This window comes from Puma concolor, chromosome B1, assembly GCF_028749965.1.
Source record: "Puma concolor isolate L17-30 chromosome B1, mPumCon1.1.hap2, whole genome shotgun sequence".
NCBI lineage: Eukaryota > Metazoa > Chordata > Mammalia > Carnivora > Felidae > Puma > Puma concolor.
The window spans coordinates 147,599,509-147,625,159 of record NC_141670.1 but is presented as its reverse complement, the minus strand read 5'-3'; the positions used below and the strand labels follow the sequence as shown (position 1 = coordinate 147,625,159).

General features: G+C 38.5%; 2 protein-coding genes and 1 long non-coding RNA gene across 14 annotated transcripts in view; 2 read left to right on the top strand and 1 right to left on the bottom strand.

The window, feature by feature from the left end:
- The window catches only part of LOC112858735 (alpha-fetoprotein-like), a 53,560-nt gene extending 48,078 nt beyond the window's left edge, over window positions 1–5,482 (top strand). For 5 of the 9 annotated variants that reach the window (XM_086704857.1, XM_086704859.1, XM_086704858.1 and 2 more), the window contains 2 exons: window positions 673–750; window positions 956–2,506. In XM_086704857.1, coding sequence (XP_086560983.1) covers window positions 673–750; window positions 956–1,042 — 165 coding nt within the window. In that variant the 3' untranslated portion in view covers window positions 1,043–2,506. Of the gene's footprint in view, window positions 1–672; window positions 751–955; window positions 2,507–3,676 lie in introns of those variants that run through there. The other 4 variants (XR_015250408.1, XM_086704860.1, XM_086704855.1 and 1 more) reach the window with 2 other exon arrangements.
- Window positions 5,483–7,618: 2,136 nt separating this feature from the next.
- Window positions 7,619–25,651, bottom strand: part of RASSF6 (Ras association domain family member 6) — a 55,162-nt gene continuing 37,129 nt past the window's right edge. For all 4 annotated transcript variants that reach the window (XM_086704862.1, XM_086704861.1, XM_086704863.1 and 1 more), the window contains 7 exons: window positions 19,923–20,020; window positions 18,299–18,483; window positions 14,323–14,424; window positions 13,925–13,976; window positions 8,919–9,037; window positions 8,715–8,812; window positions 7,619–8,613 (listed from right to left, as the gene is read on the bottom strand). In XM_086704862.1, the coding sequence (XP_086560988.1) occupies window positions 8,538–8,613; window positions 8,715–8,812; window positions 8,919–9,037; window positions 13,925–13,976; window positions 14,323–14,424; window positions 18,299–18,483; window positions 19,923–20,020 (730 nt within the window). In that variant the 3' untranslated portion in view covers window positions 7,619–8,537. The remainder of the gene's footprint in view (window positions 8,614–8,714; window positions 8,813–8,918; window positions 9,038–13,924; window positions 13,977–14,322; window positions 14,425–18,298; window positions 18,484–19,922; window positions 20,021–25,651) is intronic.
- Window positions 18,802–25,545, top strand: LOC147581934 (uncharacterized). The gene is made up of 3 exons (XR_015250410.1): window positions 18,802–19,005; window positions 24,230–24,309; window positions 25,174–25,545. It is a non-coding gene; the product is annotated as an uncharacterized LOC147581934 (long non-coding RNA).

The following is a 25,651-nucleotide window of genomic DNA, read 5'->3' as shown; positions in this document are numbered from 1 at the left end:
CGCGGGCTCGTGTGTGTGTATGTATGTGCGTGCACACGCACACACACTCGCTCATGCACTAATCTTAGCAATGGAATTCTAGGGGCCCTATTCCCACTTCACTAAAGATCACTTAACTTTTACCTATCTCTCTGGGCTTCCAAGAATGACTTTCATTAGAATAAAGAGCAAACAGGTAAAAATTGGGGAAAACTGCTGGACTTAGAATAGAGGTCAATACCAGTGTATATGAAGATGGTAAGGACACGGATCAATGTTCGTGGTTTTGATCCTTTTGAATTCTTATACCTGATTATATAATGATTTAGCATGGGATTAGCCTAGAGCAGTTTTAAAATGCATTAAGAAACTGATGTTGATTGTTTTTACCCTGCGCCAAAAGAGTCCCATAATTTTGTGAGGAAAAAGCAAAGTTTTTTTTTTTTTTTAAATCCAAATCTGGGGTCCTCAGAGTGAGAGAGGCATTGCAGTTAAGTAAGAGCTTAAGCTAAGGGACTAGGCTGTGAGAAATTCTAAGATCTTGAGCAGTGAGCACTTAAGAGCCCCCTCAACAGGCATATAACAGGTAAGTCTTAAAGATTTTTCTGTTTGGGGATCATAAATGTTCGGGTGTCTTCTTTTGTTCTGTTTTTCTCTTTCTTTACCGATGTACTTATTTGCTTTCTTTTCTAGGGGTCCAAACTGATTGAAAAGTGCCAGTCTCTCTTTGGGACACAAATGATCCCAGAAAATGTCAGTGTGGAATCTTTGGTGAGATCCGCTTTTTATTTTTCATCAGTAATCAAACCCATGTCTGAGATTCAAAATAAGATTCAACAAAATCATTTCTTAGCTACTCACAATGTTACCCAAGAACACTAGCGCGGCTACACTAAATCTCTCCTTTTCTACTCAGAGAAGCCTACTTATCGTAACCCTGATACAACCAGCTTACACTCTTCCTTTCTCCCCTAAGCTTTCAGCTTCTCAGAAGCAGCACCAGAAATATGAAATCAAGGGGCCTTTCAAAGCCTCAGGTAGACGCGATGGGCTGCCACACTGAGCTGGAAACTGGCTGCTGGGATTCCAGAGTGAAAAAGACCCGCCTGCAGTTTGGAAGTTTCTGTCTATATCACTGCTGAAAATGATTATTGATGAACTGAATGGAATATGCTTTATAATAAGTTAACTTTGGAATTGCTTTGGCTTTTTTTTTTTTTTTTTTTTTTTTGAGAAAGTGTGGAACCGGGAGGGTACTTGGAACTGCTTATAACATTCATTCATTGAATAGACTTTTAGTGGGTCTAGTGTATGAGGCGCTATCCTAGGAGCTTGTGATACATCGGTGACCATGAAAAACTAAACAAAATCCCTATCTTCCTCATGTTTACCTTCTGGGGGAGGTTGGTGAAAACATATCTTTCCTTCTTTTTGTCTCTCTCTCTCTTTCACCATCAGTTAGACTTGAACTAACTAGGACTTTGCCTTGTGCCTATGGCATTGAACACATGATGAAATCAAGAAAATATTTAACGTTCTGTTTGCCAAGAGCCTTTGAGTTACTTGCAAAGCTACAAAAGGTCATAACTGAGGTGGGGAATAGGTTCTGTTGGCCGTACATTGTCTCCTACGTGCCAGATAAGTCTGCTTTTGCAACAGCCGGTGTCCTAAAGACACATAATTACACGTAACTTCTTGCTTATTATTGTCACTGGCTACAGTAATAATAACTAGCATGGTGCCAGATACTAAATTTTTACCTGTAAAAACTCATTTAGTCCTCATCATAATCTAATGAGGAAGGTACAATTAGTAACCTTCCCATTCTACAGACCAAGACGATGAGCACAGAGAGGTTAAGTATCTTGCCCAAGTATTCACAGATGGTTTGGAACCAGGTTTCAAATCTAGACCATCCATCTCCAGAAACTGGGCTCTTAATCAGTGCATTTGTGCTTTTTTGTCATGCCAAGGAACATCATTATCTAAAAACTCAATAGCAGAGTAATCTCCCTAAAGCACTGATTGCAAACAGTGGTAGTTTTCTCTGCACAATGTTGAGAAGAGAATGGCTAATTCCTTCTGTGAACAGCGAACCAAATAGCTCGCTCTGTCGCCTTTAACCATTGATTCTGCCACCAACGCCTCAGCCTTGGAAGAATCCCCCAGAGGTTCATTCAATTTCTCATTCTTTTTTCTCTATCTCTTTCTTTCTCTCATCTCTTTAATATATATTTGTTAATTCCTTTTTCTATGTGTGCTCATTTCTTTCTTTAAACTTTGAAATTGAGTTCTGACCCCCTTGGCCCATTTTTCTCATCCTTCCACCTTTTATCTTTACCCTAGGTATGTGAGGCTGACATTGGAATGCAGGAGCCCTAATGTTTATTAACTTAAGCTTTCGGTGATGATTTGTATGGTAGTCTTTTCCCCAGCAATCCTAGGATCAATGACATAATGAACTTATCATTTGGACTTATGTTTATTTTTCCAGATTTTTTTGTGTTTAATAAAAAATAAGCAGTAATAGTGTAGTGCTTACTAAATAAGTGAGTTATTCTGATTAGAGAAAAAATTCTCATTATATTGCATCTCACCTTGATTTTAAATAGTTTTACCTCACTCCAGTGATTTCAACGTGTTCATATACATTAGCAAATTAGATGTGAAAAAACGTTTGCAAGTTCCTATTGTGTCTAATACACTGCTAGGTGCTATAGAGAAGAATATGAATTTACTAAGACCAGATAACTAATGCATTTATACAAGAGACAAACACATAAGGAATTATAACAAAGGGCAGATTTCAAATTTCCAGTGTCACAAGAGCAGAGCTAACTGATAATGTGATTCACAAGAGTTTGAGTTCACAAACTGTCACAGAGACCAGGAAAAGTCATGGAAGAAGTGACCCTGCCCAACGACTAGAAGTTAGGCAGGGTTTGAACAGATAGAGAAGTGGTGGGATGTGAGGTGTTTTGGGGAATGGGGAGTGATTCAGTTCGGTCTGTTGTAAGACAAAAATTAAGTAGTTGTGGGCAGTGCGATCCAGTGGAAGATAGGGATACAAGGGTGGGTGGGGACATACTGTAGTTTAATTTTAACAACAGTTAAGGTTTATCACATTTTTAATGTGTAAGGTGCCAGCCTTGACATGTATTATTCCTATAACTCCCACAACCATCCAGTGAACTACTATCCCATTTTACAGATGAGGACAAACAAGAATGCCAGACAGAGAGAGTGTAGTTTAGGGTGAGGCCATAGATTATGGGGGTTGAGAGTGTGGATTCCGGAGTGTGGTTCAAATCCTACCCAGCTTTTCTAAAGACCTTAGCAAAGGTTAGACCTCCTAACCTCTCCATGGCCTTCCTCATCTATAAAATAGGGTAACGTCTTTGTGGGACTATAATAAAGACTAAACCAGCTAATGTAGGTAAAGCTTAGAACAGTACTTGACAAATGGTGAGTGCTATTAATTTGAATGATGTGAAATTGCCAGTTTGGTAGGTTAAATATTGACAATTTCAAAGGGCTCAATCAATCTAATAGGTGTTAACTATTATTATTTAGAAGACAAATGAAAAAGAAAAGAAAAAAGAGAAAGAAAAAAGAAAAGAAGAAAAAAGGACAAATGGATGCCATTGAAGGGTTTTGTTCTAATGCATCCTATTCCTTTCTTTCCTTTCCCGTGTAGCTATAACAACATGACAGTTACACCTGCCATCTTGTCCACCTCATAGACTGCCTTGAAAATGGACTTCTTCCCCGTTCAGTTCCTGAAACCAATGTGAACGGCCCTAAGCAAAATTCCATAGCAACACTGCCTAACTGAACATTTCATATAGCCGAGAGATAGTAAAATATACCACCAAATCAGAGAAAACCATACAGAAAAGATTCTATATTTCTTTAGCTACTGGGTCCGATTTGTGAAAAGGATGCATATATACAGGAGCTTTTAGAAAAACATTTCATATAACTCATTTGCACATTCTTTTGTTCACTGATTCACTAATTCATTAAGTCTTTTATTCAACTGATTTTTATTAAGCACATCCTATATACAAAACACAGCATTAAATTCAGCCAAGTATACAAAGATGAATGTAACAGGTCCTCTACCATTAATAAGTATAACATTACTGGGGTTGAATTTGAACTAATATGTAACTGGTAGTAAAAAACCTGAGCCACCTGAAGCAAGGATAAAGAGTTTTATGACAAAAGTTTATACTCTTGTATTATGCAAAGATGCCTCCGAACAGATTTTTCTCTCTGAAATTGTATTGCCATGTAACAAATTATCCTAAAATTTGGCATACTACAACAACCATTTATTTTCTCATACATTTTCCAAAGATCAGGAATCCAGGAGTGGGTTAGCTGGGTTTTCTGGCTCAGGGTGTCTCAGGAGGCTGTAGTCAAACTGTTAGGGCTGTGTCATCTGAAGGCTTGACCGGGACCAGCCCATGGCCCACTCATCTGGCTGTGGACAGGAGGCCTCAGTTGTTGCTGGCTCTGGCAAAGGTCTCCGTTCCCATGATGCAAATCTTTCTCTGGGGCTGCTCTCGCCATGGTAGTCGGCTTCCCCCAGAGCCAGTGACCCAGGAGAATGAGCGAGAAGGACGCCACAGCGTTATATGACCTAGTTGCCCAAATCGCACACTGTCACTTCTGCTGTCCTCTGCTCATCAGGATTGAGTCACTAGGTCCAGTCCATTTGCAAGGTGGGAAGGATTAGGCCCCACCTCTTGAAAGGAGGAATATCAAAGACTTTATGAATATATTTTAAAACTACCACAGAAGCGAAGTTAATGTCTTATTAAATAATTTTATTTTTCTGCATCTGGTAGGACTCTGTGCTTGCATATACTTGCTACTTCTTGTTGGTAACTTTCTAATCATAACTTATCTATGCCTTAATTCAAAAAGTAACACGTGTTTATTATAGGCTATTTAATAAGCATAGAAAAATAAGAAATGATTCACCCATAATTCTACAATTCAGATATAGCCACATCTAATGTGTTTTTGGTTAGTGTACACACACACAAACATATTTTATGGATAATAGATATTTTGAATATCTGTATGTATATTCTTATTTAGATATCGGATATGTAAGAAGAATTTCTTCCATAATTACAATTTATTTGGAAACATAATTCTAATAGCTGCATAATATTCTGTGGGTAAATGTTTTTTTCCTTCTGTTTTTTTCCATAATTTTGAAAATTTAGGCTATTTAATTATTTTTATCACAATAGCAATATAATAAGTATCTTTGCACAATGGCTTTGTATGACTGATTATTTCAATATAGGATCCTCTAAGCTGAATTATAGGATGAACTTACTGCTGAACTGCTTTCAAGAAAAGTTATATCCACTTGTATTTCCACCAGTAATCTCAGTGGCCATCTGATTGTAATTTGCTGAGTATTTAATCTCATTTCTTAATCTTTTCCAATAGAACAAAAAGTGCATTTTGCTTTTCTTAACTTTGTGTTTTGATGACATCCGAGTTATTTTGTTGACTCTGTGCTCCAAATTCATCCTTAGCTGTTGGTTCTTTGAAAACTGATACGGACCCTTTAGAATTATTTTATTAACTCTCTCCTCCAAATTTGTTCTTAGCTCTTGGTTCTGTGAAAATGGATATGGACCCTTTAAGTGTGTTTCCTTTGCATTGTGCATGATGCCTTGCTTCGTCGGTAGAGGGCGCTGAAGAAGCATTGTAGCGGGAAATTTGGTCTTTCCAGATTCCCAGGGCTGACTGACAAGGCTTTGGGGAAGCCCCCTTTTTTCCTCCACTGCTTTGCCCAGAGTGCTTTCTCCAGGGCAGTTTGCCTGTAGGGTGCAGCTTTCTTTACCGCTTGTATCCCCAACTCCTCCATCTTTCGATTTGGTTTGTGGTGGCACAGCCTGGAGCTGAGCACACATCTGTACCTGAACACAAATCGCTGCTCTCCGCACCACCCCCTGGATTCAGTGCCTGCTCACAGAGAGGGCCCCCAGAGGTGGCCATCTAGTAAGCTACCTGACCAGCCTCTGTCCCACACAGCTTCAAAGATACTGCAGCCCAACTGATGCACAGAGTTGTACTGGGTTCCTGCAAAGGAGGCCCCTATAGCTCCCAATCCTGGCACACACACTTCTGCTTTACAGTTATTCTCCTATCATCACAGCTTAATTAAAAAAAAAAAAAAAAAAAAAAAAAAAAAAAGGCCATTTATTTATTTTGAGAGAGAAAGAGACGTGGGGGCGGGGCAGAGAATTCCAGGCAGGCTCAGCACTGATGGCGGGGCTCGATCTCACATACCATGAGATCATGACCTGAGCCAAAATCAAGAGCCAGACGATTAACCCGCTGAGCGACCCAGACCCCCCACAGCTTAATTCTTTATATTAAACTTCTCCTGCTTAAATCACTGTGTTTCTGTCTCCTTACTGGATACAGTTGATCACCATTAAGATACAACTTTCCTCTCACAACACACCTAGTAGCTCTTTGTATTTCTTCTGTGATTTTACTTTTCATGTGTTTTTTCTTTTTTTCTATCCATGTCTTGGAATTTTTCTTACAGATCTTGTAGACTTTCAGTATATTGATGATTAATCTTTTGTCATTTAGGACAGGTACTTGACACTGATTTAAATTTTTATAAGTATACTGAATTTTAACAATTTAATTTGCCCTACTTTAGCAAGATGAGACCTTTTTCTGAATTTTAACAATTTCATTTGCCCTACTTTTTTAGCAAGATGAGACTTTTTCTGAATTTTAACAATTTCTTTTGCCCTACTTTAGGAAGATGAGATATTTTTCTTTTCTTTTTTTTTTTAAGTTTATTTATTTTGAGAGAGACGGGGTATGTGAGCAGGAGAGGGACAGAGAGAGAGGGAGAGAGAGAGGATCCCAAGCAGGGTCTGAACTCATGAACTGTGAGATCATGACCTGAGCTGAAACCAAGAGTCAGATGCCCAATCGACTGAGCCACCCAGGCACCCTGAGAACATAATTTCTTATTAACTGATAGCTGGAAAGATAATGATGCAAGCCTCTGTTTTCCTCAATAAAAGATTTCCTAGGACTCAAAGGTCACAGCACACTTTTACCTTCATTGAGTTTAGGTTTCGGTTTTGGTGACACTAGGAAGTAATAGCTTTGTCTAAAAATGTTTCGTATTTTAATTTTGATAGTCTTCGAACTTGGGCTTGTTACATACAACCTTTTCCCTTAGTACATGTAATGTAATCAAACCAGGTAACACAATGCCTGTGAGGAATGTGAATGAAAGTGGTTTAGGGAATGGACCAATGTTGCATAAAATTCCATTTTAACATAGAGTTCACAAATAATATCATAGATGATACTTGTGGCATTACCAGTTTTTTGTCCCCCCTTTCTTCAAGTCAGTTTTAGCAGACTTTTAAGTATCTTGGGAGTTGTGGGATGAGTTGTCTTGGAGAAAAAGAGCAGAGCTCCAGAATCCCTGCCTATTTTTTGCTACAAGTTGTGTTATCCTTTGTTTTCATCTGGCAACAAATGGTTATTGTGGATCAACTCTTGTCCTAGCCCATTAAACGTATTAAGTCTCTGTGGTATACTTGTTTGGAAAAATAATGAAAACCAGTTTAACTGACTTTTTTAAAATGCTTAAGAACTCAGGGCACCTGGGTGGCTCAGTCAGTTAAGTGTCTGACTCTTGATTTTGGCTCAGATCATGATCTCAGGGTCATGAGCTGGAGGCCCACACCAGGCTTTGTGCTGACTGTGGAGTCTGCTTGAGATTCTCTTTCTCCCTCTCCCTCTGCCCCTCCCCCCTACTTTCTCTCTCTCTCTCTAAAAAAAAAAAAAAAATTGCTTAAAAATACTTTTTGAAAGTCATGAGAAGAACAGAAAAAAAAAAAAAAGAAGGGTTCGGGTTGAGGAAATTGCAATTTGGATTTCTTAACAGAAATCCAACCATCTTTTCTATCCCAAAGGACAGATAGCTCTGATGTTACAAATAGCCGAAAGCCACCAACCATATAGAGACAGCCCTGGGTTTCATGAAGAAGCTAGAGTTTGCACGGAGCTGAGAAACATGATCACTCACTATCAGACTCCTTTGTAGGGTAAGAGTGTGCTTCCTTTTTATTTCAAGAGCTGGCAGCTTTTACTCCTGAATCAGTTCTGAGAATCCGTTGATGATTTTTTAATTCTCTTGACAGTTCAAGCTGAAAGAAGTTTACCCTACATGATATCTGAAGACATCATTTAGATTCAAGTTCATGGAGTGTTTTACTATAAGAAAGTATTTTGGATACACAGTATCCAAGCTTGTTTCAGTTCCTGAAACAAATTCCAGCTCCTTTCAGTGCAACTGTGAAGCCTAGATCAACTCATCACTTCAAAGAGAGACAAGCTTTTTCAACATTCAATTTTCCACAGATTCAAGTTCACAGACATTTGTATGAATGCAAGTATGGAATTTGTGCATTCATCAAATAGTAATATCCCTCTAATTTTGCTGAAGTGTTTCAGAGTTCCAGCAATTACAGCCTGGTCTGCTAAACGGTTGTCTCAGTTTTTACTACCCGTTTACTTTGGAGACATTTCATTATAATAGCCTTTTCTGTACTGAATCTGAAAAGGAGAAGGAGAAAAAGGGTATTAAAAATTGAACACAATTTGTGTGCTGAACCTCTTATAGGAATAGGCACCCAGCATACATACTCCCAACTTACTTTGTTATTGTTCTTTGAATCTCTCTTTTCTCTTCTTCATTTAATCTTTGAAGGATGGATTCCAGGAGAGGGAAATGAAAGTTAATGTACTGAGCCACCTGAAAAGGGAAACAAAACAAAACAAAACAAAAAAGAATGCAGATTCTGTGAGAGGTGCTGGGTCAGGAGGAAGCAAAGAGAGATTCAGGGTGACAGTATCCATACATCACTGCTAATTTCTTTTTCATCTTTGTCCATGAGGAAAATGCGAGCATTCTCTTTGGAAGGTCCCTGCACGAGCCTATGCAGTAGCGGGACATCTGTCTTCTTTAGCCGCCTCCGCTCTACAAATGAAAACAGGAATCAACTATAGTTAGCAGTCCATCGTAGAGAAAAAGAAGAAAGACAAGTTGTCCACTCATTTTGTTTCTTTAGCTCACGTGGGGAGAAGACCTAAGAAGAACATACAACAGGAGGCACTCATTCAAAGGAGTAAATCGAAAGTAAAACCTTTAAAAGAACCCAAGGAGAACTTCTTTGTCTTGCTAGATCTTAAGGTTTGATTTATATCTCAGATAATTCAATCTTGCCTTTAGCTTGGATGTTCAGACAAATCTCCAGTGCCATTTATGCTTTTACCAAGTGACACACCTAAAAATTCTTCATCATTTGTCATTCATTCATTCAGCAAATATTTATTAATTCTTTCCTAGTTCAGTTAATGTATTTCCATCTTTCCAGTTGTTTAGGTCCAAAACTTTATAATTATCCTCAATTATTCCTTTGTTTCTCATCTCAATCAAATCCTTGGGTCTTCCTTAAAAACATGTTGAGAATGTCTTTCACATCACAGGTCAGTGTTTTTATTATTTCATTCATCTGTGGGCTTCATCCATGCCATGATAATGAGATGAGAAAGGAAATAACTTCCAATTTGGTATATGCCAAGAATTTCAAATTTCCAAAAGTTATAAATACTCCCACTCACAAAAGCACTTCCAACTTTCTGTCAAAATAATTTCACATCTGTCATTTCATTTTTATCAGAATGAAGCACGAACAGAACACTGTGTCCTTACATTCATCTCCTTTCCTCCTTTCTCAAATATTTTTTGAGTTCCTACTATGTGTCAGGCATTGTTCTCTGTGCTGGGCACCTTCTAAAACAAAGCAGAGTAAAATCCACTTACGAAACTTACGTTCTAGTGGAGGACACAGACAACAAGGAGGATAAACCAATGAAACATATCATGTATTAGTGATAAGTACTCAGAAGAAAAATAAAGCAAGGAGAGGGATAGAAAGTATGGGTCTGTGTAAATAGGTGTGTACAGGGGACAAGTATGCAATTATTGGTAGGGTGGCCGAGAAAGGCTTCACTGAAGATGTAACATTTGAAAACAACCAGAAGCAGATGTGGTATGGAACCATGGAGCTCTCGGGGAGGTGTGTTCCAAACACAGTAAGTAGATAAGTAGAGCATCCTACAGGTCAGTGCATGCCTAATGCTATCAAAGAGCAGCAAGGGACCAGGGAAGCTAACATAAAGATGAGGAAAGGAATATTAAATGTTGAAGTGGACACGTACTGGGACCAGCATAAAGACTTTGGCTTTCTTGCGGGAAGGGAGACCCCTGGAGGATGAGAAGTGATATGACATTGTCTGACTTCTGTTGTTAAAGAACAATCTGCCTGGGTGGGTGGGGGAGAGGGGAAAATGGGTGAGGGGCATTGAGGCACTTGTTGGGATGAGCACTGGGTGTTGTATTTAAGCCAATCTGACAATAAATTATAAGGAAAAAAAAGAACAATCTGTCTGCTATGTTGAAAGAGACTGAAAAGGGAAACGGGTAGACCGGTTAGTCCTTTCTACGCTGTCATCTAGGAAATCAATTATGTCAGGCACTTAAAAGTTTCAAGAATCAGAACTGTGCTCATCTCCTGGGTGGGACTTACCCCAGGAAAAAGTCAGTAATGTTATCCGTTCTTGTTTCCACAGAGTCAGAGTTCATTGTTTTAATTCCTCTGCATTTCTGAGGCAAGGCTACAGCCCCGGTAATTTAGCTCATCTTAACATACTAGAATCCTCTTCTGACCTCTACATGTGGTATAACTGCCTCCGCTGTTTGTTGTGTTCTTAATATTCCAGAGCAAGGTTTCTTGCTTCATGAATTTGCTTCTGGGATAATTATTAAGAAATACATATTCCCAGACTGTTCCTAGATCTGGATGGGTTTGGGAGTCTGTATTTTAAATGAACTTCTCAGGTAATCCTGAAGTGCACTAGAATTTGAAAAACACTGTTATAGATCCTGGGCTTAGTAGATGCGAGGTGTTAAAATGCACCTGCCTTTATTTTCCAGATTAATACCTAAATAGGTGCTATAGGTTCCATTCTTCTCTCTGTTCCTGATCCCTAAAAGGTGCTACTTAGGGTTATCTTCTGTTCTGGATTTTGTGTGCAAGCATTTTTGACACGAAAAACAAAATGAAACATGATTTTCACAGATAAAGTTTTAACGAACTACAGTTCTGTGGTGAAAATAAACATTTTTTTTCTAATTATAAAAATAATTCACGCTATCAGGGAGAGACACGAGGGGGATGTATGTACAAATTTTCAGTTATTATGTAAATAAGTTCTGAGGATTTAATCTCCAGCTTGGTGACCAGAGTTAATAGTATGGTATTGTACATTTGATAGTTGCTGAGAGTAGATCGTAAGCATTCTCACACATACCCAAAAAGCCTTAATTATGTGATGTGAGGATATGTTAATTATCTTGATCTTGGTAATCATCCCATAATGTATATGTGTATCAGATCATCACATTGTACTTTCAATATAGCAATTATATTTGTCAATTATTCCCGATTATTCCTCAATAAAGTTTTTTAAAAAATTTTTTTGATGTTTTATTTTTGAGAGAGACAGACAGACAGAGAGCAAGCGGGGAGGGGGTGGAGAGAGGGAGACACATAATCCGAAGCAGGCTCCAACGTGTCAGAGGGAGTGCGACGTGGGGCTCAAACTCAAAAACCGCTAGATCAAGACCTGAGCAGGAGTCGGAGGGACACGTAACTGACTGAGCCACCTGGGTGCCCCTTCCCCAGTAAAGTCTTAAAAAACCACGTATGCTACTGTAATTGAAACTATGGGGAAAAGCAAAAGGCAGAAAGTAAAAATCACCTGGAATCCCAGAACCCTGAGACAATCAGCCTTACCCTCTGTGTGGCCAACCCTTCGTATATCTCTTTATGCACACACACAAACACACAATACGTACAGGTGGTCATGTCATACTTGCTGTTTTTATCGCAGACATATTTAAAAAAAAATGATTTACTTGTTGTTTTTGTTTTTCCTTCTGTGCTCCTCCTTCCATCCTCTTTCTTGCATTGTCCTGACCCCCTAACGGGGTAAGTGGTGTCAGTGACTTCATATTTATCATTTCATACCTTTCTTCCTGATCATATGATCATATATACCCCTATATTTAAATAGGGGTTTGTAATTCCTCTAGAAAAATGGGATCATATGATATACATTTTTAGTCATGTTGCATCTTTCATGTAATATATATTATGGAATCCCCTCAATTTAACTGGTATAATCTGACACATTCCATTCAATGGCTGCATAACCACTTATTCAATCATTCTTCTGTGCTGGGTGACTTTGTCTTTAAATTTTTGTCATTATAAGTAGCCTTGCACATAAATCTATAGGTACTAGTCCTTTTAGTTTTGTGGAATAGATTCTCAGCTGTGGCATTGCCAGGTTAAAGGGTACTTATACTGTAAATTTTAATAATATTGTTAGAATGAGTTCCGAAAAAGTAAAGACAGCCATATTTTCACCAAAACTGCATGAAAATACCCTTTTACCCTTCACCACACCACACATAGGTAGAATCCTTCAAAAACATTTCGCCAATCCGATAAATGTGAGATAATATTGCGTTGTGGGTTCTATTTTCATTGAGTTGTCTTTTTGTTGTCACTTTGCAAGAACTATTTGATATTATACGTATTAAATTTTTATCTGATATTTTTCGTAATTTGCTGTTTCTATCTTTTACATTTTTATAAGTTTGTCTCTGCTTTTTATTTATTTAAAAATTTTAAACATTTTATTTATTTTTGAGAGAGAGACAGAGTGTGAGTGGGGGAGGGTCAGAGGAGAGAGGGAGACACAGAATCTGAAGCAGACTCCAGGCTCTGAGCTGTCAGCACAGAGCCTGACGTGGGGCTCGAACCCATGAGCTATGAGATCATGACTAGAGCTGAAGTCGGACGCTTAACCAATGGAGCCACCCAGGCGCCCTTGTCTCTGCTTTTTATTTTATACCTTTTAGTTTTTTCCGAAACAATTAGAATATGAATATATACACACACCCTTAGAATTTTTACACTTTATATTATATTTCTTACATTTAAGCTTTAAATTAATAAGGACTTTAATTTTGTATATGTTTGAAGATCCGACTTCCATTTTCTTACAGTTGTCCTGGTATCAAAATGTATTATTTTATTCTGTTCAATTTCCAGCTCAAACATTCTGACACTTAAACTCTAACTGGAGATATTTCTACAATTTAATATATAATTTTTTTCAACTTAAGAGTTTTCAAAAAGATCATTTCACTATTGCCTTAGATTTTTCTCTAATCTCTCTTCCATCCTGTTCCCAGCACCCCACATAAAGCCTCTTCCCAATGCTAATCTTTTACTCCCTACCACCAACTTCTGCATATTTTTCTCTACTGAGGAAGAGAGAACGCTCCTACAGTGTGTCAGACACTGTGTAAGAAAGAGGTAATAACAAGATCAGAGACAAATGGTATGCATTGATGACTGCAGTAAGAGCTAGAAGGAGAAGGGAAAGCCAAAAAGAAAGAGGTCCAGAAGTCAAGGACTTCAGTGTGTAACAATTCTTTGGAACTCTCCATAGACTCTCCCAGGCACTGACTGCCATTCAGGAAATTTGATGTCTGGCCAAAAAGCAAACTCTTTTGTATTATAAACTCTTCTAGGATATCTTATTCGTAGGTTATCTTCCTCTGAAACTGTGCAATATGAATAACCTTCTAAAATACCCTCCCCACTTTTCTTCTTCTTCCCTTCCTTCCCTTTCTTCCACAGAAAGAGGGTTAGCTGCTCTTGGGCCTCCCCTGTGGGCAGAAAACTATAACATACTGGAATCGTGTAAAAAGAGGGATCACGCTTACCTCCTGTTGCAAAAATAATGTAAAGTGCGAAATCCTGGGCACTATTTTCAATCTGTCAATGGAAAAAAAAATAAGCAGACATGAATTCTTTCATATTTGATTGATTGGTCATTGGCAGATGTTTTCTGAGCCAGCCAGACCCCAAATCTGTATCTTTTTCCTCAGTTTTGTTATACACTTTTAGACAAGAATCCTTTTCTGCTCCCTGTTGAGAGAATAATATAATCTCTCAAGGCCCAATTATGAAAAGGTGTTATTCGTAAGAAAGAATTCTTCGGAAACGAACCATTTAATTTAGATGTACATGTTCATAGGTCTTTTTCAGAAGAGTACATTTATGTACCTATAGTTAACTTATATACAAGACAGTTATAGCTCAGTTTAGTGATAAAGATTACCTTAAATTTTTGGAGAAGTTGCTCAATTACTTCTTCAGTTCTCATATTACTGTTTATTCTGACTTTAGTTTCTGATCCAAAGGCTGGAGTGAAAATTGATGTCTAGAAACAACAACAACAAAATATTGCCATGGAAATTCTGAAACTTACATCAAACTAACAAGAATCAATATGGTGAAACTGGCCTCCTTCTCCTTCTCCTTCTCCTACTTCTTTTTTGAGGAGCCTTATATTATATTATATTATATTATATTATATTATATTATATTACTTTATTGTCAAGTTAGCTAACACACAGTGTACACAGTATAGTCTTGGCCACCCCTCACCCCCATCAACCCTCAGTTTGTTCTCTGTATTTAAGAGTCTTTTTGGTTTGCCTCCCTCTCTGTAACTTACTTTTCCTTCCCTTCCCTTTATGGCCATCTAAGTTTCTCAAATTGAGAGTGAAACATATGATATCTGTCTTTTTCTGACTGACTTATTTCACTTAGCATAATATCCTCCAGTTCATTCTTTTTGATTGATGAGTAGTATTCCATTGTGTGTTTGTGTGTGTGTGTGTATGTGTGTGTGTGTGTGTGTGTGTGTGTGTGTGTGTACAACATCTTTATCCATTAATCAGTTAATGGAAGTTTGGGCTCTTTCCATAATTTGTCTATTGTTGAAAGCATTGTTATGAACATTGGGGTACATGTGCCCCTGTGAATCAGCACTCCTGTATCCTTTGGATGAATTCCTAGTAGTGCTATTGTTGGGTTGTAAGGTAGTTCTATTTTTAATTTTTTGAGGAACCTTCGCACTGTTTTCCAGAGCAGCTGCACCAGGTTGCATTGCCACCAACAGTGCAAGACGGTTCCCGTTTCTCCACATCCTCGCCAGCATCTGTTGTTTCCTGAGTTGTTAATTTTAGTCACTCTGACCAGTGTGAGGGGGTATCTCAATGTGGTTTTGATTTGTAGTTCCCCAATGATGAGTGATATTGAGCATCTGGTGAAACTGGCCTTCTTATGGGCAAAGAAAGAAAAATCACAAATCACCAATTTAAAAGTTTTGTTTTCTTGTGTTTGCTTTCTTTGTTGTTGGATACTATGCATCCTTTTAAGCAACTTTACATTGTTTCTAGAATTAAGTTAGGTAAGACATCATTCGAGGATGTTCAAAACATTTTCACTAGATAATCATACCATTCTTCAATGTGGTTCAAATATTTAAAATAAATTAACTATAACTAAGAACAAATAAAACCTAATATTAATAGTGTTCCAAGACTCTAGAAGAGGGGGGTGGTGGGTTCAGCAGACATGGAGATGGGTGGGTTCTGGGTGGCTCAATGGAATGTTAGATAGATGAGCCTTATATTGGGAAACCAGTAAATAAATGTCAAAATAAACATTAAAGTGCATATATGCACAGCACTTGTGTGAGTAGAAATATGGATATGGAAATAATTTTTCAAAGTAGATATATGGAGGCTGTCTGGAATAAACTCTTGCTAAGTATGAGAAAATTCAATGTTCATGGACGTTGTGAGGCATTGATGAATCACTCTGTGACACATAAGACCAGTGCTTATGAGTTCTGTGGAGCCCTGGAGAGCCATACGTTCATCTAGCACTAAGGCAAGGATATGTTACATATGTGGCTTGATGTTGTTTATAAGAAGAATCTTTATGGAGTTTGGCAATGGCACTAGATTAGGATTTAGGAGAACTGGATCATAGTGTCTTCTAACTCCAACTTTGTCAACTCACTTCACATTGAGGCCTAAAGAGGCCTCAAGGATTTCATTTGTAAAATAAGAGAGTGGGACTAGATGACCCCAAGAGCCCATCTAAAGTACCAACATACAATGAATTTGGAATCATGTTTTTCAGAGGTTTAGGTTAGTTTTGTTGGCCAATACACATAATGAAATAAAATCATCTATCCTTAGTGCACGGATAGAAATATACCACAGGTCAAGTCAATAGTCATAACTTATATACAATATCATAATCTAACCCTCTGAAATGAGTGTTATTCGCGTCCTAACAATATTGGTGTTATCGTGGGGTATCATGATATAAAAACACATCTATGACTCTATCAACTTAAACTCCTAGATGCCTCTCACTGCCCATCCATGGATAGAATGTTTTTTGGTTTTTTTTTTCCTGCTAGTTATTACAATGCAGCGACTGGCATCTGTATGAAATATGTGTAGCTTGATCTCTTTTAACGAACGACAATAAAGCTAATGTAAATTGAGTTCTTCCTTTGTGCCAGATGCTGTGCTAAGTGCTTAGCTCCCCTTATTCCATTTAGTCCCATCAACAACCTTGTAAAGTAGGAATGATAAAGGCTAAGAGATGGAGGTAGCTTTAAACTTTGCTCAGCAAGAATTTGAAATCAGGTTGTCAAGCTCCGGCACCCAAGCATTTAGCCACTACACCGTGCTGCCAACTTAGTGCCAATTTCATTCTTAGTACAGGGGTCCCATCTGGAAGCCGCTCATTTGGAACAATGTGGCTTTCACAGCCTTCTTTAACACAAATCGCCCCACAAGATGATGACACGGTGTGATTCTGAGAAATAGAAACCAGGACAATTGGTCATTGCACATCTATGGGGGATTGTCAAAATTACTTTATGGCTAAGGGTAAATGCTTGAGCCAGTAAGATATCTAATTTGAACAAAGAATTCACGAAGGAGGTTGCTCCCCACCAGTCTCCAAAGGCACACCGTGGATATGCTCCCAAGGGTAGAGGAAGGAATAAGGTAGAAAGCCCTACAGGAAAAAAAGCTTACGATGAATGAGATAACATTTTGTATGAAAGGGCTCAGAATGGTACCTGGCACAGAGCAAGTGCTTTTTAAGTATTTATTAAATGAATGGATGAATAATTGCTGAAGTACCAGACAATGAAAAATTTGAGTTAAAAAAAAAAAAAAAAGACGACACATTGCCTACCTCCGGCAAAGTGAAATGTCTTACAAAAACTGTGGAAAAGAAACACATAAATTTAACACATTAAGTGAAAAATCAGAATAAAAATTATATCAGAATAAAAATTATAAACAACTAATCCTTGCATAAAAATGCTTGCATAAAAAAATATGTGTATATGTACAAGACCTGGAAGGAGATGTGACAAAATGAGAAGTTTGATTTATTGGAATAATAGGTCTATGGAGTTTTTTCCCCTCTATTTAAATGTTAATGTTCAAATGTACTTTGAACCAATCTCCATCGTAGCATTTACATTATTCTAATGCCATTTGTCGATTACTGATTTCTTTGCCCAACACCTGAGCTCCATGCTGGCAGAGGCATCATCGGAATCATCTTCAGATCCCCAGTGTTTGGTACAGAACCTGCCACTTAGATAGGGCTCATTCATCACGGTGGTTAATAACGGGTTCTGGAGTCAGACAAAGCTGGTTTCAAGTTCCGATCTGCTACTTAAAAGTAGTGTGACCTAAGACAAACTGCTTAACCGCTGTGAACCTCAGTTGACTCACGTAAGGTAGGGAAAATAATGGTACCTGTTTCATAGAATTGTTTTAGTGATTGATGAAATAATCCATCAAAATCCAATTTAAAACAGTTTAACACCTAACACAAAGAGAGTACCCAATAAATATTAAATACACTACCACTATTTTATTAGTACTATTTTAATTATAAGTTGAATTGAGCGGTGTTGTTAAAATAGACATCATTTTCGGGGGCGCCTGGGTGGCTCAGTCGGTTAAGCGGCCGACTTCGGCTCAGGTCATGATCTCGCGGTCCGTGAGTTCGAGCCCCACATCGGGCTCTGTGCTGACAGTTCGGAGCCCGGAGCCTGTTTCAGATTCTGTGTCTCCCTCTCTCTCTGACCCTCCCCTGTTCATGCTCTGTCTCTCCCTGTCTCAAAAATAAATAAAATGTTAAAAAAAAATAAAAAAAAATAGACATCATTTTCAAATGACATTAGCGGAATCAAAACTCACTTCATGGTTATAGAAGTGCCCATTAATAGAGGCCCTATGCTTCTGTCTGTCTTTTCTGTCCATCATTGGAGGCTTCATCCTTTTTCTCACCAGGGTTGCTTCACTCATGGTGCGATAGAGCAATGGGGATTCTGGCTCTTCATCTGCATAAGCCTTCAGAGTGCTACTGGGATAAGATAAATAATCTAGGAAGAATAAAGATTATAAGGCCATATCATTTAGCTGCCTACCTCTTTGGGTGAATTTGTATATGTATTTAATAAGTAAATATGCAGCTAAGCAGTGAACTATAATGCTTCAAACAGTGAGAAATAGTATTCCATTTAACCTTGGGATTTTAAAGAAGTTTCTATTGTAATTAGAGTACCAACCCATAGGCATGGGAGATTTCATTTTCTTCTAGCATTGGTGCTTTGCAACTAGGTTTTTGTGGTATCTCTGGTGCCAAGACACCATAGAATTCCCTTAGAATTTAGAATTAGAAATTAGAATTCCCTTGGGTTTAGATGAGTGTTTTCAAAGGGCTAACTGGAAGGACCCTAATATAAAAGATGCCAAGGGCCATCACACAAAAATAAGGGAATCCTGGAAGGAGCATCATGGTTGTTATTGAATATGAGTTGCTACAGAGACAGCAGAGAAGACTGACTTGAGAAACGTTTGGAAAAAATAACTCAACATTGGAAGTTGCTGGTACATTCATGAAGGTAATGTCGGCAGGGTACTATTTTCAGTCTGAAGTCAGCCTGGTAAGATGGCCACCCCAGAAACGTGAACTCTGCTCCCAACCCCAGTCATCAGCTCCTCCTTGTATCTCTACATATTATATGAAAACCAAATCTATGTGAGATATATGACATCATACCAGACACTTATCAGAGTCTCAGTAAATGACAGCTAGTAATAATACAACTATCACATCATCATTATGACTACTGATGTCACATGCCATAGGAGCTGCCATTTACCATTGGTTTGTCATGTTTGATATGAATTCATTTGATGTTCAAGTTGATTTCTCTTTTTCAAATAAATGCTTGAAACAACTGGAGTCAATTACAATATACAATGTAATGTACAATATACAATTACAATGTTGTTGACAATTGTCAACAACAATATACTGGAGTCAATTAAATATATTGACTCCAGTATACTGGAGTCAATTAAATATATTGACTCCAGTATATTTGCCTCTTTCTGGGAAGTGTTGTCACGCAAATATCCATTAACTAAGACATTCAGCTTCTAAAAAGATGTAGAATTTAATGTGAGGGGCTTGGTCTGATATAAAAAGCTGCTGAGTATAATAAATGATCCCAACTTTGGGAAAAATATTAAAGAATTTTATGTATACAAGTTTATTCAAACCATTAGCTTTCCCTAACCTAGTAAATCTAAGTGACTTGATGTAATTTTAAAAATCATCGTATTTTTATGTAGTAAAGTTCTTAAACATCACATGAGCACTGTAGTGACTTAAATTAGTATGATCCTAAGAGATATTTTTAACATAAGAGTTTTATTAAATAGTGGTGTGTAAACTGTTAAATTTCAGAGAAACGTTTAGGATTCATGATTTACATAAAAAATGTCTCTCCATTAATAAAAGTTTGATACTGACCTTCTTGGGAATCTGTTCCTTTAGATGCTGGAATCTGGGTTCTGTCCAGCTCACTAATACGGTAAAGATCATCAAATTCCCCCCAGCGTGTCATTCCCCTGAAAAGTAATAAATCTTGTAAATGGCATCAATTCTATTCATAATAAGCCTTATGATGATTTTCAGATTTAGAGTATTAATATGATACTGAGGGACTATGGTAGGCATATCCTAAATTATAACAATTTTATGATATTATTAAAATTATATTTATACCGGGATGGTCAGTGGGTATTTTAAATAATTCCTGTACTGATTTTGAGCAGATCTGATATAATAATTGAGTAAACCCTGAAACACAAGGTTATATAGATTCTCTAAAATGTGTGTATGCAAATGGAATTAGTGGAAACCAACATAATCCATCATTACACAGATACCTTACAATGCTCTTAGGAGAGTTTAGATATAAAACTGTTCATTCTGCCAACATGCTTTGAGTTCCTATTGCATTCAAAGCATTTTTGGGTAGAGTGGCTCTCAATAAGATGCGGTGCCTACCTTTAAGGCTCTTTACCACTAAGAATGCAATTTACAAAGGAGGAAAGTGTATGGGAAGCTTCTTTTCTAAAACATGATTTATATATAGGACACTAACAATTTTCAATGCATTCTAATAATTACAATACATAAAACTGGGCAGCTACTTATTTTTACCAGCTGGACCAACAGTCACTTTTACTTCATTTATCTGGTCTTAGCCACGTCACTTCTCTGTGTCCTTATCTATAAGATGGGGATGATAACAGTGTGAGGTTGCTGAGAAGATTAAGTGGGTTAATTTGTGTAAAATTCTTGAAATAGTGCCCAATACAGAGTAAGCACTCAGTATGTGTTCAAAGTTATCATTTTCATTGTCTTCGTCATCAGAGTCACCTGTATCCATTTCATGATGGGTGAAGAATCATTAGGGATCCAAGATATTCTTGGGTTTCTCTAGGTTAATGGATACTGTTATTGCTGGGATTGGTCTTATTCTTACTAAAAATCTCTTCCATAATGTCTGTTTTCCTTATGACCAAAGACTGTAAGTGGTGGCATATGCTCTATCCAAATGTGACATTTGTAACATTGCTTCTATCCGAATGTCACTGGTGGCAACAATAACAAAAAATGCTTATTCAGACTAGTGGTGGTGAATATGACAAACACGAGTATTTTCTCCTTGATCTTTGAATTCTTTTCATGTCTTTTTACAACTTTTATGTCATTTGAGTCTCATAATAGTCTTATAATGTAAATAAGGTAATCTTAACATATTTGTTAGTTAATTTTTCAGTAAGCTCTACTATCCAGAACATAGCCAGTTAAAACACATGTAAGAAAAGTCCAAGAACTACAGGTAATAATAACTAACCCAAGGGAAACCTCTTCAGGTCCTGACTCAGATTCAAGTTATTCTTACGGTAGATAAAATTGCTCATCTTCCCCAATCGCTAGGAAATTAATTATCAAGAGGAAGCAGATGCTATTATCACAGAAAGAGTGGTAGTCATGGGAAAAGCCCAATATCCATAAAAAGCAGAAACTAAAACGGCAAGGCAGCCTGATGCTATTTCATACGGGGGAAGATGAGAAAGCCCAAGAGTGCCTGGCCAGTGGTATTCTATAGATCCTTGGTAATCTTGGTAGACTGGACACTTGTCCTCACTTTCTTACAGTTTAGTGGCATCACACAAATACAGGGGACAAACATGGCTCCATATATGAGTGTCTGGCCCTTTCCCCTCTCTACCCATCTTAGCAGAAAACACCAATTTTGAGCTCTGGATTGTGTAATTTGAAGAGTCACCCATGTGCAACTGTGCACATGGCTACGCTTGAGGGCAGTTAACCCGGAGTCGTTCAAAGAAAACCAGGTGGAACTTTATGCAACATCAAATAGTTTAACTTGCTCAAGCGCAAGACTGTTAGCATTGCCCTGACTATGCTTCAGGATGTATACGTTGGTAAATTTGAACTGTGGGCAAGTTTTCAAATGAGTTGCAAAATACAAAAGGAGGTAGTAATTTGATAGACAAATGGGATGTGGTTATTTTTGTACCTGCGTTGGGAGAAAAAAAAAAAAACCTACACTATAAATGTTATTCAAATGTACACCTGTCCAGTTTCTGCTCTTTATGTCATTCTGTCATGATTTGTACAAAATGTGCGAAAGCTGATTTTAGAAAGATTAAAAACAGCAATGAAAACTAGTGCAAGTAAACATAACCTCAAGAAGGCTTGGTGGTTTTGTTTTGTTTTGTTTTAGGTTTTGAAAAAATTTCAAAACAAAATACTTGGACCAGATATGAGAGATCAAAGTACTTCCCACAGAATTGTTTCCATAAAGGATCATAAGGGGTCACAGTTCAAACAGACTGATTTATATTTAAGCTTCTACCACTCCCCTTAAGCTGACTCAGTGTGACTCATTTCTAAGTTAATTAAAACAAACTAGCAGGACAAACTGATGATTCTCTCAATGGGTGAACAGAAAGACAAGATCACAGCCCTTCCTGCAGCCGAGTACACAACTTCCACGCCCGTCCTTTATTCTACATACACCCACTGAAGATACCACATGAGTGACCATGTGAGACCAGAGGTAGAAGTTCTGCACACAGGGGCTCCTGGGTGGCTCAGACGATTGAGCATCTGACTCTTGGTTTTTGGCTCTGGTCTTGATCTCACCATTTATGAGTTCAAGCCCCGAGTCAGGCTCCGCACTCTGTGGAGCCTGCCTGGGACTCTCTCCCCTTCTCTCTCTCTCTCAAAATAAATAAGTAAAACTTAAAAAAAAAAAAAATTAAAAAGTTCTGCACACAGAAACCCAGTATGAGAAAGGAGAGTTGAGGAGGGTTACAGAGTGAGGGAATAGTTCCTTTTATTTTATTTTTTTAATGTTTATTTATTTTGAGAGAGAGCAACCACATGTGCACACATGGGAGGGGCAGAGAGAGAAAGAGAGAGAGAGAATCCCAGGCAGGCTCCACACTGTCAGTGCAGAGCCTGATGCAGGGCTCAATCTCACCATACTTGGGATCATACCTGAAGCCAAAATCAAGAGCTGGACACTTAAGCTACTAGGCCACCCAGGTGCCCCTAGTCCCTTTCTTTATATGATTTCATTCAAGGCTCAGAATTTAAATGAATGCTACCCTTAAGGATGGCAATCAGAGTGAAGGTGTCTAGGACCAGACTGAAACAAAGACAGGACCTTAGGTGGTTTTGCACCCCACTAGGGAACAGAGGCCAAGGAACAGCCACTCCAAATTATATGCACCTTCCCACTGAGTGTTCAGCTGCTTCCCACGGAGGATTCTTGGCTAATGAATCATGACAATCTAATCTTGCTTTTGAGTGTGAGAGGAGTAGGATCTCTTTCTGATAATTCTCAACCTCCAGAAAGATCTGATACACCACAAGTGTGCCCTTCACTTCATATGTTCTCCTGGTAAGTTTCATTACTGTGGTAAAGGGCAAGCAAAGTTTTCTAGGGAATACTTTCTCAACTTTAAACTAAGGGAAGTAATTCCTCTTTGGTTCACAGCAATGTGCTGATAAACAATGAAAACCACAGTTGGTGTCCATGGAAGGCACATCGTGAAAATATTAACTTTTAATCTGCCACAGTGTATGGACAGGCATCAATATCACTTTGTCTACCTGGTCTCTTGAAACTTTTCCCCACAGTGAGGATTTTTAGGAACAAGTGTTTTGAATTTTAATTTGAAAAAATTAAAAATATCTTGGGGGTAGCTATTTAAAAAAAAAAAGACAATGTGGTAATACGAGTACCTTACTGTATCTTCTTGACATCTTCCCTTAATGTGCCATACTTATTAAGTTTTCATGACTCAAATAATTAAATTGCATCAAAAGCAGCTGGCTGCTCAGAGAACTTTGTAATGAGTTTTTCGGCAATATGACTAATGATAGCTAATTTTGCCAAATTCATTTCTTGTGCAGTTATCTAAAAGCAGAGCCCAGGGGTAATTTCTCCTTTTAAAGGATGCTCCTAGTCACTTAGAATCATCAGCCCCATCGGTCACCTAAGGACCTGAAGGGGAGGGTTGCAGGGCTTCATTAGGCTGCCCAAGTCTGTGGTCCCCCTTCCGCTCTTCCACAAATGCTGGACCCTTCGCCCATGGGCAGCCCTTAGCCTGGATGGGAGACTAGTCAGAAGTGGTAGACAGAGGCAGTTTTCACAACAGAGCAGAGGTGATGTAGCTACCAGGATCATGGGGGCTTTATTCAATTTTGTATTTCGACTCTCTTCATTCCAGGCACACTGCTACGCACCCCAAATAACAGACGAATAAGGCATGCTCCGTACCCTGAAAAAGCTCACAGGCCAGAGCACGAGGTGGGTGCATAAAAACACAATTAACGGCGTGTTTTGAAAAACTGCCAGTGCACCTAGGAGAGACTGAAGGGTCAGAAAAAGGCTTTCTGGAGAATGTGTTACCTGACCAGAGTCTCCTAGGACTGAGAGAGGGGAGTCAGGCAAACGATGTTGAAATGCAAGTAGACTTTCCAGGAGTCAGGAAAGTAAGAGACTGCATGGCATGTGTAGGGAATTAGGAAATGTTCAGAACTGCTGGATCATGTTTGAGAACATTGGCAAGGTGCAAATCATAGCGGGGCGTCCAGAGAAAAAGTGGGGCTTCCCTCAAGGCGATCCTTGGTTTTCCTTGCTTATAGCCCAAGATCAGATTGAGGAAAAGGTCCTGGCAGCTCTCTTTCCATCCTCTCTTCCTAGAATCCCAGCCCATCCAGTTATAGATGGCAGGATGGGAGAGAAGTCTTGGTCCTCCCACAGACGCACAACAGGGGGAGGAGTCAGAAAGTTAAGGATTAAAAAGGAGGGAAAGTGGGGAGGAAGGAAGAAAAAAAGAAAAAAAATTACATGCACGAGTCCTTCTCAGAGTATTTATTTTTCTAAAAATTGCAAAGGATAATGAAAAAAATCAGCCCAACTTAATGTATTCAAGGTACAGTTGCATAAACCCACACAGAGAACTGTCTCACGTTGTTACTGAGCTCCAACTGCACTTTGTTGTGCCCTGTTGAACAAGATCAGGACAATCAGGTGGAGCATAATTAAATCTCCTTTCTAGAAAGAGGAAGAGCCCTCTGTTCCAAGGAAAAGAGAAATTTAAATTTTATCTCCCCTTTTGGTGACAAGGCCAGGCTAACGGGCTAATGAAATTTGTCTTTTCTAACGAAGGAATGCAATCTTCCAGGAGAGAAACAACACAGCAGAGAGGTAGACCTGAGGTCCAGCCCAGTCCTGCTACATGGTAATTGGACATCTTGCACAAATTACCTAAACCCTTAGAGCTCTGGGTTCTGAACACCTACTTCACAGAATTGCTGGGGATTAAATGAGATAGTGTTAGAAGCTTTAGAGCTCCCATCTTTAAGAGTGCACACAATGAATGTAAGTCAATATGAGGATGATCTTCTAAGGAGTTAAAATGTGAAAGATAGGGGTGCCTGGGTGGCTACGTCGGTTAAGCGTCTGACTTCAGCTTAGGTCATGATCTCGCTGTTTGTGAGTTTGAGTTCCTCGTGGGGCTCTGTGCTGACAGCTCAGAGCCTGGAGCCTGCTTCAGATTGTGTGCCTCCCTTTCTTTCTGCGCAACCTCCCCCCCACCACCACCCGTTTGTACTCTGTCTCTCTCTTTCTCTCTCTCTCAAAAATA